General features: G+C 42.3%; 1 protein-coding gene and 1 long non-coding RNA gene across 4 annotated transcripts in view; one reads left to right on the top strand and one right to left on the bottom strand.

The window, feature by feature from the left end:
• RAD50 (RAD50 double strand break repair protein) overlaps positions 1-7,479 on the top strand; it is a 37,011-nt gene extending 29,532 nt beyond the window's left edge. For 2 of the 3 annotated variants that reach the window (XM_037397538.1, XM_037397537.1), the window contains 5 exons: positions 538-762; positions 3,807-3,892; positions 4,241-4,383; positions 6,580-6,713; positions 7,062-7,479. In XM_037397538.1, coding sequence (XP_037253435.1) covers positions 538-762; positions 3,807-3,892; positions 4,241-4,383; positions 6,580-6,713; positions 7,062-7,248 — 775 coding nt within the window. In that variant the 3' untranslated portion in view covers positions 7,249-7,479. Of the gene's footprint in view, positions 1-537; positions 763-1,170; positions 1,245-3,806; positions 3,893-4,240; positions 4,384-6,579; positions 6,714-7,061 lie in introns of those variants that run through there. The other variant, XR_005105755.1, reaches the window with a different exon arrangement.
• A 112-nt stretch (positions 7,480-7,591) lies between these two features.
• On the bottom strand, positions 7,592-12,588 carry LOC119152366. The gene is made up of 3 exons (XR_005105756.1): positions 12,481-12,588; positions 11,114-11,204; positions 7,592-10,362 (listed from the first exon to the last, which is right to left on the bottom strand). It is a non-coding gene; the product is annotated as an uncharacterized LOC119152366 (long non-coding RNA).
• Between the last annotated feature and the right edge of the window lie 1,381 nt (positions 12,589-13,969).

Raw genomic sequence — 13,969 nt, 5'->3', positions numbered from 1 at the left:
AATGCATGTCTCTGGATAAGAATATTTGGTTTTCATTTTCAGTCTGCTCGCTTAGGTCTCAGCATCAAATTTTATATTTACTTGAATAGTTTAATATTAATTGCTTAGATAATAAACATTTTTGAAAAGGAGTTAACCCTATGCTGGTTCTTACGTGTGAACTATTTATTTAGCTTTCTAGAGGTTACCCAATTAATTAGTCTTATTTTGCTTAGTATCCCAATTTAATTCTACTGGTGAAATTATCAAGTTCGAATTCCATACAATTAACTTGCTTCTCGCAATCAGAATAGCAATTTGAATATGTTCTTAACAAACAAAGATATTTTTATTTCAATAATGTCTTGATTTCAGTGATGGATTTTGGATTACTACAGTTTGAATTGTTACAGTCTTTATAGGTACAATATAATGAGCTACTGTCTAACATAAACTCAAAACTAGAACCTTGATTAAAAAATTAAATCATTAATTATAAAAGACTTAATATTAAATCATTAAATACAAAAGACTTGTATATCAATTATGGTTTCACAGTGAACAAAAACATTTAGAGGAGAAAATAGAATCTCTGAAAAGAAACCATCATGTTGCACTTGGCCGACAACGTGGATTTGAGGAAGAGATTGTTCGGTTTAAAAGGGAGCTTCAAGAGTCTCAGTTCAAAGATGCAGAGGAAAAATACAGGGAGATGATGATTGATATGAGAACAACAGAGCTAGTGAACAAAGATCTGGACCTTTATTACAAGGCTCTTGATAAGTAAGTATTGTCATATGATGGTAATTCTTAAATGTTTTTGTCTTTACTGATAACCTGGATACAAAAGCAGCTTTCGGTTTCAGACTTTCAGAGGTAACTTAATATATTATAATATATATAGTAACATATATATTACTATATATAATATACATATTATATAAATAGTAAATTGATATAATTCTTTGAGATATATAATCACTTCTCTTTATAAAATCCGGCATTTAAACATTAAGATAACATAACAAGGTACAACTTTTAAAGTAAATTAATGAAAATAACAAACTGCACAGGATTGGTAGGATGTAGGAAATTTTTAAGATAATGCATATAATGTACATACAGTTAATGCATTGGTCATAAGAACTGGAGTTTAACTAAGTCTAGTGATCATTATCATTTTATTCTCAGTTCTCTGTAGGAGCTATTTTGAGTTATGGCTGTACATGTTTGCAATGCAACAATTCAAGTCGAGAGAAAGAACAGTGAGTGAACCCAACACATCACCTGTCTGTGCCTTCTGTGCTGAATTCTTGGTCTGAAGTAATCTTTTGATGGGTTGCCTGTGGTTAGAGAAGTCCAGACAATAAACACATTCAGGTTTGGTTTTCATATGAAAACATGTGGAAGAACCAGTGGAGCCGCACGCTGTTCCTCTGTCCCTATGCCTCTGTAGCTTTTTTTTCCCACTTGGAGGCATTTTTAGGAAGCTTCTTTAAGTGTGTGTCCCAAAATTGCTGACAGTTTTTCTTTTTTCCTGTAATTTTGGTGGGTTTTGTTTTTGAGGGAAGTAGAGGAAAATATCACAGGATATGCAATGGATAATTGGGAGAATGTGTTTATTAAAGTTGGTTTCGCATGTTATCTCAAACACATAAACTCCACAGTAAGAGTTTATGAAAGGTGAAATCTGTGTTTAAAGTCCCTCATTATTAATTCCAGGTCTTTCTTGCATAGTCTGTTATACCACTTTCATTTCTATAGCAGTGTATTTTAGCATCTTCTGGTAGTATCTTAACATGAATAAGATATGCTACGTAGATTTCTTTTTCCCTCTGATCTTCTTCTCAGGTAAACAATTGTGGGTTTGTTTAAGGATATTACAGTTTAGAGGTGTTTTTTTCCTCTTTTCCAGTGGGGGGGTTTTTGTGCTTATATTAGAGAAGGCAAGATCAAAAAGAACATGTCTTGTATTTGGTGGAAAGTGCAGTAAACTTCATGTTTGCTTCTGCTTCCTCTGGAAGGTTGTTTTCTAGTCTTGGCCTTACTGGCCAGAAATAGCATATCAAAATTCATAAACATGTACAAAGTAAAGATATGGCTCCCTAAAAAAAACGAGTATGTTCAGTTATGATGATGGAATTGCACAGAGCTATTGCAACTTGATGGACAATGGGGAAGGATCTTGGAATCAGTGGACACGTTTCAGGAAATATGAAACTGGTGCTCAGTGACAGAAAGATAAATTGATTAAGAACAGAAATAAGAGAAAGAGAAACATTTTGGCCACTGTATGAATTCCTAATACAGCCACGTCTTGAATACAACAAGGAATTTTGGTCTCCTGTATTAAGAAGGGTCTAGTAGTGCTGGAAAAAGGAGCACAGAAGAGCAATAATGCATTGAGGGTACAGCATAACGATCGAGAAGAGAAACTGAACAGACGAGAACTTTTCAAGTTGAAAACACAATGTAGAGGAATCCCATTTTAAGCCATTTTAATGATAAAGTAAAATAAAATTAAACATAATATTAGAATGTAAGCTAAACCAAAATGTATTTTGTGAAGATCTAAATTGTTCAGAGCATGTGTAATTCTTCCCTTTCAGCTTAAATGGAAATGCACTCCAAGAATTTCCCTTGTAGAATTCAGAATCTTTTTGTATGGTATCAAATCATCTATTGTTTCTATTTAAGGCAAAACAGGAAATCAGTCTTGTAATTTCAAGAAAAATAGATAAGCATCACTTATTGGTAATCGTCTGAAAAATCGGTGAGACGAAATGTTAACTCTAATGGCCGGAGATTGAAAGCTGTATCTGTAGCTGGGGAAACCAACATTTTGGGTGTTCTGTGCTATCAGTTCATCTTTATTGACTTAATATTTAGAGGTTTATGATAAATATTGATGAGGAATGCATTCTTGGGTTTAAGTAAGTAAATAGTTGAAGACGCTTTCTTCAGAGTTAACAAGTCCTAGTAGAGTTGATACTTCAGTATTCCCCAGGACTAAGTCCTGTAAGAGGGGAGGTAGGGAAAATAGATGTAAAAGTCCGTTTCAGAAGGATATTTTATTTCCACCATATTTTTTTGAAAGAGGACATTGGCATAAATTAGGCAAGCATTTTTTTCATTACAGAGTACTTTTTCTTTAAAAAGCCAAGTTAGAAATGTAGCATCCTGTCCTTTCTTGAATGCTTTCATAAGGAATCATCTATTATTGAACTAAAGTCACATTCATACATTAACCAGGGAAATTAAATGGAAAATTATCAATGACATCCTATCATACTCTTGATGCTGAAGGTAAAGGTAGCTCTAGTCATAATGATTGTCTGGGTAATTATATTTTCGATAAGAATTCTCTGCTCTGAGGGAACTTCACAGGCTCTCCTTCCTGACTGAGACCCAGTTAGTTGCATTGTTGGAGGACTGTGCCAGTGAGTAACACTGCTCTTGCTTTGGAAGACTTAAACATCAGGTTTGTCTTCTTGGTGTCGGTCTGAAAATACACCTCACACATAAATTAGAAATCTCCTTAAAAGTCAGGTGAAGTTGCTCTCTCTTGAGTGAATGCAAATCTTTTTGTCTGTTACTCTCCTACTTCTTGAGACTGAGCTGTTTGTGCGAGTAGAATTATTTACGCAATAGAGTGTGATTAGTCTTTAGATGCTTCTGCATTCAAAAAGAACTAGTGTTTATTATATTTTTAGTGCAAGTATTTAAGAAACAGGAAGGGAGCTGCAGCCTTCCTTAAAGTTCCTGTAGTCCATAGCAGTCCATGGTTGCACCTATAACAACTTCCATTTTTTGTTGTTCTTCTTTAGAGCAATAATGACATTTCATAGCATGAAGATGGAAGAAATCAACAAAATAATTCGTGACCTTTGGCGAAACACCTACAAAGGACAAGGTATAAATATTGAAAAACCAGGATCTGAAAATAGTTTCCATTCTAAAGGCTACATTTGTTGTTCACCACTGTAATCTTTGTATTACACATTATGTAGTAAGTTACAGAATAAATAGAGCTAATTTTCCCTTTTCCATGTTTTCCAAAGGTAGGGTTTCCTTGAAACAGGAACTGCACGAGTTCATTCTTTCAATTCTGGAAAAATGAATTTCAAAGATGGATCTATTAGTGGGAGTTCTGAATAGAATTTTGTGGTTACTGCCTGTTGTACCTCTCTACTTCCACTTAACCCTATGATATTTTTAAAGTTTTTTGGTAATGTAAAAGCTGTCTCCTTCCTGTTTTCAGATATTGAATATTTAGAAATCCGTTCTGATGCAGATGAGAATGTCTCAGCCTCTGATAAAAGAAGAAGTTACAATTATAGAGTGGTGATGATAAAGGGAGATACAGCACTGGATATGCGAGGAAGATGTAGTGCTGGGCAAAAGGTAATCACATTTTATGTTTAGTATGCAGTAATTAGGATTCTGAAAACGGACGTAGGTGAATGCAAGAGAGTAACACGTTCTGAAGTGACCCTGAAGAACAGGTGGCTCCAATTCTAATTTACAATTCTGTACACCTCTCCTTCACTGTATCTGGGTTTTGCTGACAGTATGCAATATATGATTCTGAATATCTGAACCCTATTTTGAGGTGCCAGAATCCATTGTTTCGATTGGGGGCGGTCAGAGTCCCTGTAGGAGAGAAGGGTTCAGCTTCCTTCTCTCCTACAGTTCAAACCCTCCTAGTCTGTCACTTGCTGGTTACCACAGAGGGTTCCCATATCTTTAGCTCTGTTGACTTGCTCCCATATTTTTTCCTTTCTGAGGACCGGCCCTTGGTTTTCTTTTCACAACTGTGTGTTTGTCACCAAATAATCATACCATGCCATACTTTCAGGCATTGCATTTCATTCTGTCCTATCTGTGTCAGCTATCAGTTCTGCAGTCTGGCCATTCAGCTGTCTCGGAACTTTAATAATGCCCACTGGCCAAGCAGCCTGATATCACACCTGCCTTGACAGTACCAATGATCAGAGATCATCACAGTTAACCAACCACACCTCTTTCACATATTGGGGCTTGAAAGTTGTTGTTTCCACCTGTCTGTTATGTTATGATTGAGCATCTAAAACAGTCCTAAGCAAGAGAAAAGAACCAGTCTTGTTCATCTGCCTCCAAAATCACCGTCTGTACTTTTTTTCCCATACGTCAGCTCTTTAAAAGAACATATTACTTGTAGTCGTTTGATACTTGGCATATTGGTTATGCCACTCAGGCAACCAAAGCTAACTGCAGTATTACAGCAGGAAACACTGCTTCTTCCTCAGATAAACCATTTCCACTGGAACAAGCCATCTTCCTAAAAGCAGAGATAGTAGAAAGGAACAAAAATGCAGACATTTCTTCCCTGCTGGAACATTTTCTGCCCATCCTTTGTGCCCGCTGCACTGATAGTAGAAGACCTGGAGAGCCGGTCTTAAGACACTTACGGCTGTCTATGCAAGGTGCCACTGACAGCCTAGCCCACACTGCGCCTGTGTGAGGGAGATCCGTCCTCCTTCTGCAGTCGGAGCTGGAGTTTTTCTTGTTCCCTTTCTTCTGCTGTACTGAAAGGGCTATATGATGGCACCAGATTTAGACCTCTTTGATGGTGAGGAAGAATTGCCATTATCTGAAGTAACAAACTGCCCACTTCCTTACCTGAAATCAAGGAATAGAACAAAATTCTACACAATATTTTTAAGTACATACAGCAAAAGAATCATGAAAGGATATTTCATGAGAAGATAAATACTGTATTGTTGCTTGTTCATTTTTATGAACATGTTGCTTGAATATGAAATGCTGTTCAAATTAATTCCCACCTGAGTGTTGATGTGTACTTAGTTTTGAAATTCCATACTAATTTTGGGGGAAATCCAAGTCATCTAAAACTGCAGTATAGACAAAAAATGTGTCCTCTCCTAAAGTAGTCTAGGATGTTACGTTAGAGTCCTATGTAAATGAGAGTGAAACTTGTTCAGTTTCTTAGCTTATGTTCTGAGAATTCTTCTTTGATCATGAACTGTGATGCCAGCAGTTGTGATAATTGGAAAGTATTTTTGGCAGCACAGTTTCCATCAAGTGTTCTGTAATTTTCACTGGTTCAGGAGATCTAATAATAATATGATTAGGCATGTTAATAAAAACCTAACATGTAAGGTGGTAAATCCTACTGTCTTCAGTTTCAGTAAGTAGTCAGGAGTGCAGTAACTCAAACTCAGTGATAAGCGTACACATATCCACCATCCCTGCTGCAGTAGGAGGGGCTGAAACAGTATAGGGGTAATGCAGATGGCAGTGTCGTAGCATCTTTACCGCAGATTGGAGTCCTTCCAAAATCTCCTGAATTTTAAGTATTTGACTTCTCTGATGTTTTTCCAGCAGTATTTTGTAGAATGGATCTTTCAATTCAAACTTGGTTTTAATGTAGTTTTTCAGTAATTATTTACTATCATTTGGAGAACTATCAGCACATGGTTATATAAACTTTACTTATGGTTTCTAATGGCTTTAAAATAGCATGTTACATGTAGTTCTTCTATAAACACTTTGAAGAGTGAGATTTTGATGGTGTGTTTTGGGGTTTTTTTTCCTTAGGTGCTTGCTTCTCTTATTATTCGTCTTGCTCTGGCAGAAACATTCTGTCTCAACTGTGGCATATTGGCACTAGATGAGCCTACTACCAATCTTGATCGAGAAAACATAGAGTCTCTTGCACATGCCCTGGTGGAGTAAGTGATCTTATGAAGCTTAAAGATTTATATTTTTCAAATGTTAAAATATAATTCCCTTCTGCTGACTATGATTAAGATGACATATCTTTGTTGGCATCTGCAAATATACATGCAAAGCAGTGGGTTTAGATTCCCTCTCCTTTATATGGAAAAGAAAAAAATACTTCTTAAATAATTTGAGGGGGTGTTATGTGGGTAAGAAGAGTTGCTAATCAGTATTAGCTTGCTTGATGGTTCATGTCATTCGTTATCAATAGTTAAATATTTTTGTGCTATGTATGTACAAGTTCTCTAAAACTAGAATGCGATTTAGATAAACGTACACAGAATAATATCTCTTTGTAGGATAATTAAAAGCCGCTCACACCAGCGTAACTTTCAGCTCCTGGTGATCACTCACGATGAAGATTTTGTGGAACTTCTGGGCCGTTCTGAATATGTGGAGTCATTCTACAGGATTAAGAAGAACATTGACCAGTGCTCTGAGATCATGAAATGCAGTGTCAGCTCCCTAGGCTCATATGTTCATTAGCATTTCAAGTAATTACATATTATAGACTGGCTTAGATAGAGGTCATATTAAGGCATCTGAAAGTACAGATTCTTCGTATCATATAATGTCAAAGACTTGTAATGAATTTTAGCTAGAGACTTAAACTATTAGATTTTTAAACTTCCTGTCTTTCTATATACTTCTGTGCCTGGGTTCAAATCACCATGAATTGGAGTAATTCCATTAAATACAATGCACTTAACTTTCAAATACATTTGATGCTTTAAAAGTGAAAATAAAGTCATGATGTTCTTTGCATATGTGCTGTTGGGGAGTTCCAGATGCAGATTGTTTGGAACAGCTGCAGTCTGTCGATAGAATGGGGCTTGCGTTATGGCAAGTTCAGGTGCGTTTGTGTATCTCTAGTCAGGGTGTGTTTGTGGCCAGCCACCTAGTCTACACACAATTCACAAGCTTCAAAGAGAATTTTTACTGTTTTCTCTTCAAGGGAACATTACTCTGGCTGTTCAAAGACAGAATCTTCACAAAATATAACAGCTGTCTAGAATAAAGGAAAATCCCATCTCTAGCTAGATGAATGGGTGAATGGATGACAGAAGCATATTTTACCACATTGTCTTTGCTTAGTGTCATTTTGCTTACTGTCATTTCTTCTCTGCTGCTTCAAGATGATGACTTTTATAAGAGTTACATCATATATTGATTCCCTGTGAGATACAATCAAGTTCTGTGAAAATGCCACAAAAATGGCTTAGAGAGGTCATGTGTGTGGATGCTGAGCCTCACCTGTACCACTTGGTGTTCTTCCTGAAGCTCTTTTCCTTGGTACAGCAATACCCGCCAGCCCAGCAGAACACAGGCCAAAGGGAACGGCTCAGAATGACAACAGAAAGCTGACAGGGATGGCACGCTTCAAAATGCAAAGCACCACACATGCATCACTTGTGACGAATGATCATCACAAGTCCTGAGGTTTCAGACCAGGGTTCCTCAGCAGCGTGCCTCACCACCTCAAGCCATGCAAGCCAAGGGATGCGACTTCGGGTCTATATCTTTATAACCAAGTAAGGGCCCACCTCTTTTACCTTGAACTCTGGGTACCAGGTACAAGTCCACAAGCAGCAGCCAGACTTACAGCTCTTCAAGCCCTTGCAGACAGTAGTGAGCAGCTGAACCTCCTTAGCAGACAGTGTTGACCAAAGCTCAGTTTCAGAGGAAGAATATTTAAACCACCATGAAAAAAAAGTTAATCTCTGTAACATCAGGACATTTGTTTTTTGGCAAATAACACAAATAAGGCTGAGAACATTGCACACTGCCTTCTCCTTCAGAATGCAGGAATCCCTTTCTTTCACAAGGATAAAGTCTCCGAAAGCAGGCGAGGAGGGGGTAGGAGTGCGGGCAGAGCTGGCGGGCGCCGGCAGGGCCCGGGGCTGGTTAAGCACCACGGACAGAGGCCTCTGCCCACGGGGAGGGCGCTGCCCGCCCTGCCTGCCCTGCCTGCCCACGGCTGTGCTGCGGCCCCGGCCCGGCTCTCCGCACCCCTCATACCACTGCTGCCACCTGCTAAGGGCTCTGGACACCTGCACCAAAAAGAGCAAAACCCAGCAGAACCCCGGGTCTGATTCTTCATTCAACAGCTGATGTTCCTCAGCCAGAGCGAAGTAGACTTGGCAATGAGGAGTCTTAAAGGGGTAAGTGCCAGAAACCGAGCACTTGAACTAAGAATTATTTCCACCTGAATTTTCTGAAACTGCAAGTCACTAGAGTCAGGGTGGCCCCAGTCATTAGGCAACCACTCAAAGATAAGCAAATGAATAGGACTTCCTAGCAATTACACTCTCTCACCAATCCCCTGTAAAAGGAATTAAACTGGGGATGAGAAGGCAAAGGAAAATGCTACTAACATGCATTACGTTTGCAGTTTTAAAGAAAAAGCTTCACTGACTCTAGTACTACTTCCTGAAGGGGAATTTTCTTAAAGATATAATCAACAGAAGAATGAAAAAAAAATACTTTGAATTTACAAATTTTCCTGTACTACCTGTTTGTTTTAGCATGACACATACATCCCAGCTCATGAAGAATTAAGTTATCTTCAGAAGCAACTCCCCAGCCTTTGTGAATTCTATACTTTTTTCTCCCCCAAGTTAAAGCTGTGGCTTGCAATTCCTTTATAAGGTATTTATAAAAACGGGCACATTTTTACTTAAATTGGCCCTCCTCCGTTCCCCAGCTGCAAAGTTTATCCTCACACACGCACAGGCTTTGGGGATTAAGCTTTTGCCAGAACCTGGAAAAAAAAAGACTGAAAATGTGGTGGGAAACTAACATCTCCTACATCAAGTGTTAGTGTTAAAATGACAAGAAATGATCCACATAATGATTGTGTTCCACATTTTTAATTTGAATAGACCATAGGCTCTCTACAGCTAACAGCGTGGAAAAGAGACTCAACCAGCCCCATGCTTTTGATATGGACTGGGAAACAAAAAAACCGTGCTTGTCTGAATCAAGCATAGGAGAAACTTCACATACTTTCACAATCTTCTGCTCATGGGCACCTTGGGATAGTGAGGACAGAAACGGGCCCCCCATGCGACTGGCTGCGGCGCGGGCTTTGCCGCTGCCTCCCCTGCTGCACCCACAGGAAGCAGGGCTGCTGCCATGGGTGCCGTCAGCCGCCCCCAGTGCCACGTCAGGGGGATCCCTGCTCCGCTGTGGCTTCCTGTGCCGTACCAGTGACGGTGGCCACCACCATGGAGCCTGCACAGCAGCCGCTGGCGTCCCGGGTCAGGCTCTGCCTCCTCTCCAGCCTGGGTGGTGGGCTGGAGGCGAGGGTGGTGGCGGGGAAGGGGTTGTTGCCCATCCAAGATGTTCAACGCCAGCAGTAGTGCGGAACCAAGCTGAGGCGTTTTGAGGCAAGCGAGGCACAGATTTGTCGCAGTAACTCACTGGGCAGGAGCAACGCCTGGCTGCCCACGTGCCGTGTCACTTACCGCTGCGGTGGGTCTCCAGCAGCCAAACGCCAGCGCAGGAGAGCGGCTCTGCAGCACTGGCCTCCGTGCCGAGATACACGCACACACTGCCACAAGGAGGGCACAGCCACAGGCAGGCTCTCGCTCAGATGCACTATGATTTAAGAGCCAAAAATAGCAACGAAAAATAATTTTAAATGCTTTCACAGAACTGTCAGTGAGCATGACTGCAGTGGGCTCAGAGGCCAAGAACCAGGCAGTGGCCCAGGACAGTGATTTCATAGCCAAGCTGGCACCCAGCACCCCTCCCAGGGCACCAGGCGCCTCCGCTGCCTGCACAAGCAAAGGCAGGGCAAGCTGGGGACGGGTGCGTGGCGTGTCAACCCCTTCCGAAGGATTTGGGTCTGACTGCAGCCTCAGCCCTGGCAAGGCTTTTAGAGCCCGGAATCTGCAGTAGGTGGAGGGCTCCAGCATGCACTGCTCAAGCAAGTGACTTTCCTCCCACTTCCATGCCACATCATTTGTTTCTTCAGTAACATAACTTCTTTTCGGTTTATCTGCACTTAGTAAGCAAGGTGGCAAATACTTTCACTAAAAAAAAAAAAAAAAAAAAAAAAAAAAAAAGAGGCCCTCCAGACATCTCTGTCTGGGCAGTCTTGTTTCTAAGTGGAATTCATATTAGCAGTGGAAAACCAATACTTGGATTTTCTGATGATTCCCTCAGTACTACTTAATGCAGTACAACACTGTTCTCCGCTTACACAGTGCTACAAAGACAGACACTTGGCCCAAAGTACTTTGGGTGTTTAAAACCTCAGAGAAGATGAGTTTGGGGTTGCGGGTTTTTTATTATTTTTTTTGTAACCAGAGCTTTGTGACTTGCCTAAAGTAAAAAAGTGACTTACAGAACATGTATCTTGCTACTCCCAGGAGCAACTTCTCCATGAAGTTTCTATTGGTGCAGGCTACATTTTAGGCAAAAAGCTTTTGCATACACTAAAAAGTGAAAAAACAAACGTGGTTATCTACAAACAAACCACCATAAACCAAACCAATAAATATAGGTGCTGCTTTCGTAAGCTTAATTGTTTAATGTCTCCATGTAACATTGTTAACATTTAAATGTCACACTCAATATCATTTCTAATCTATTTCAGTATGACAGTCTGTTTACTACCACCCTGGGGCAAGCTGCTGGGAGCCAGTACTTATTCTCTACTCACTGCAAGATTACACCTTGGGGAAATGTGATGCAATTTGCAAATTCTCCTTCATCCGGCTTCATCCTACTCTGTGTAATTTGATTTTTTGCAGAAAAAATAAATTGCTGTAGCTGTAGCATGCCTTTCCCTCCAGCTGCACGGGCTGAAGGAAGCAGGCTGGCTCCAGCACCAGCCAGGCTGCAGTGCCAGCCCAGCACAGGGTCTGAAACACAGTTTGTAAACTCAACCACTGATTCAAGAGATATTACATGTGCTGATGCTAGATGTTACATGGTGACCCACATTTAGCTTTTTTTTCATGTTATAAAATGTTTTATTTAACTTCTGTACCATCTTCTGAAAGGAAGGAACAGCACAGGCTAGCAAATGGCTTGGAAATAAATGTTGAGGCTTCTCGATTTCATACAAGGCAAAGCTGGAATAGTGTTGGAATCATGCAAATGGTTAGGAGGGTTGTCCAAAATCAGGTCCTCAAAAATGATAGAAGAGACCCGAAGTTGTTTATATCACCTCAATTAAACCATCTGCTGGACATTATGAGTTCTGACATTGTTTCTTAATGACATGATCCTGTCCTGTCCCTGCACAGAACCTACAACTCGGTGCAGCTGGGACTGCCATAGGGGTCCCCTTGGCTGCTAGAGCAAAGGCACAGGGAGGGCACGCCTTTTGGTTTGCCAAACCAGCCTGGGAGGGCAAGCGGAGCGTGCCAGGAGCGGCGGGAGGAGAAGGGCAGCCCTGGGAGGGAACCGCCCGGGAGAAGCGGGTGCGCTCCCTGCCCGCGGTGCCGGGGTCCTCGCCCCATCCTGAGCCAGGGGTGGCCAAATGCGGCTGGGTTGGGAAGCCCCCTGTCCCTTCTGCCTGCCGACTGCTGAGGCGGCCCAGTACCCAGACAAAGCTACTGCCTTTTTAACTGGAAAGGCACAAATTTAGCCCATCTGAAATTACAGACCGTTGTTCCCACATTTCCTACAGAGCCAGGAAAGGGAAGGGGACACTGCCACGGGGAGCTCTAAGCCCTGTAGATCTGACTTAGCCATTGGACATACCTGTTTCTTTCTGTTGATTCCCACTGATTCCATCCATGTCCACCAATGCCCTCCGTGCCACGGTGCCCACAGCTCCAGCCCAGCCCACTGCTCTTCGTCTATGTGTGATGATTTGGGGCAACCAACCTGGGCTTTGCTGCTGGGAAGAAAGGGAAAAAAAAGCAAAAAGCCTTGGCTTTGGCCACAGAACAAAGCAAAATGTCGGGGTTTGGTTGCACTGAGGGTCTTTTCAGCTGGTTCCTCTGTTCTCTGGTATCGTCCAGAGATGCAGCAATGGAAAGACCCGAACAGCACCAGCCCAGTGTGCCTTCATCCCTCAGCCTCTCCACCACGTGGGGCCAAGAGGAGCCTGATAGGAGACATGGCAACATCTAAATTAACAACTTAGACCATTTTCCTGAATTGGTTGGAGACTGAGTTGTGCTTAAATCAGGCATGAAAAGCATGAGAGGGACAAGACAGGGTGGGCACAGACCCCCAGCTGCTGGAGCCCCAGGACAAGCCTGCATCCTGCCACTGGCCACAGCTGGAAGCAAAGCCAAGCTTCCATGACAAGGAGTCCCAGTTCAGGCTGGGTTCACACACCTGGGGTTCTGTGCCCACCCTGGCGGCAGCAGCGGGCTCGGGGGGTGTCCCAGCCCCACACACCCCGGTGCCTTGGCGGGGCAGCGCCCATCTCACCGCCGGCACTGGGGGTGACGCACAGTCAGAACTTGCCCTCGTTATTTCAGTCACCACCAGGTTTAACGCTCAGCACAGCCGAAGCCTCTGAACGAGCTGTTTTGGTTCCCTTCGGGTCAGTGATGCTCCCGAAGGGCTGCGATCCCCTCTCCCGATCCGCCTCTCACCCAAGCCCCCGGCTCTACGTCGTTTCTCAGAACTGGGACCAGCTCTGTAGCTATCGCTTTCCACCCACACGAGCCAAATTGATACATGTCAGCTTTTCCCATTATCAGGTTTACGTTACTGTATTAATAGTTTGGGGGAATGATTTTATCTGCCTTTGGGGAAGATGCTACCCGCTCTCTGTGCAGGGTTTGCAGAACTGGGTGTTCCCAGCCAAGGGGCTCCCACTCCCCACAGCCCCCCAGGACGCCGCAGTCCTCCAGGACCACTGCAGCAGTGCCGGGCCCCATGCCAGGGCACACGCTGTGGGACCACAGACGGCTTTGGGACAGACAGACATACAGACACTGCACTGTGCTGCCCTGGATACACGCCAGCTCCTACACCTTCCTCCCGATACCTGTGATGGGAAACCTCCAGGTTCCCACCTGGCTCTGACCCAGCCTTTCAATTTTGCAGGAAATTCGATGATTGAGAATCATCACCATCTTTTTTTCCCCAGTAAAATCAACTTTTTCGGGCTAATATAAGCAATGAAACAGGAATGCCGCAGCCCAGCCCTACCGTTGCGACGTTAACTCTTCCAACACAAAAAGGATGCGGTGGAACTGGAAGCAGTTTGTTTGAAAGGTGAAGTTCAGCA

This window comes from Falco rusticolus, chromosome 8 (genome assembly GCF_015220075.1).
Source record: "Falco rusticolus isolate bFalRus1 chromosome 8, bFalRus1.pri, whole genome shotgun sequence".
Classification (NCBI taxonomy): Eukaryota; Metazoa; Chordata; class Aves; order Falconiformes; family Falconidae; genus Falco; species Falco rusticolus.
The sequence above is the reverse complement of the archived record's forward strand: the minus strand, read 5'-3'. Positions and strand labels throughout refer to the sequence as shown.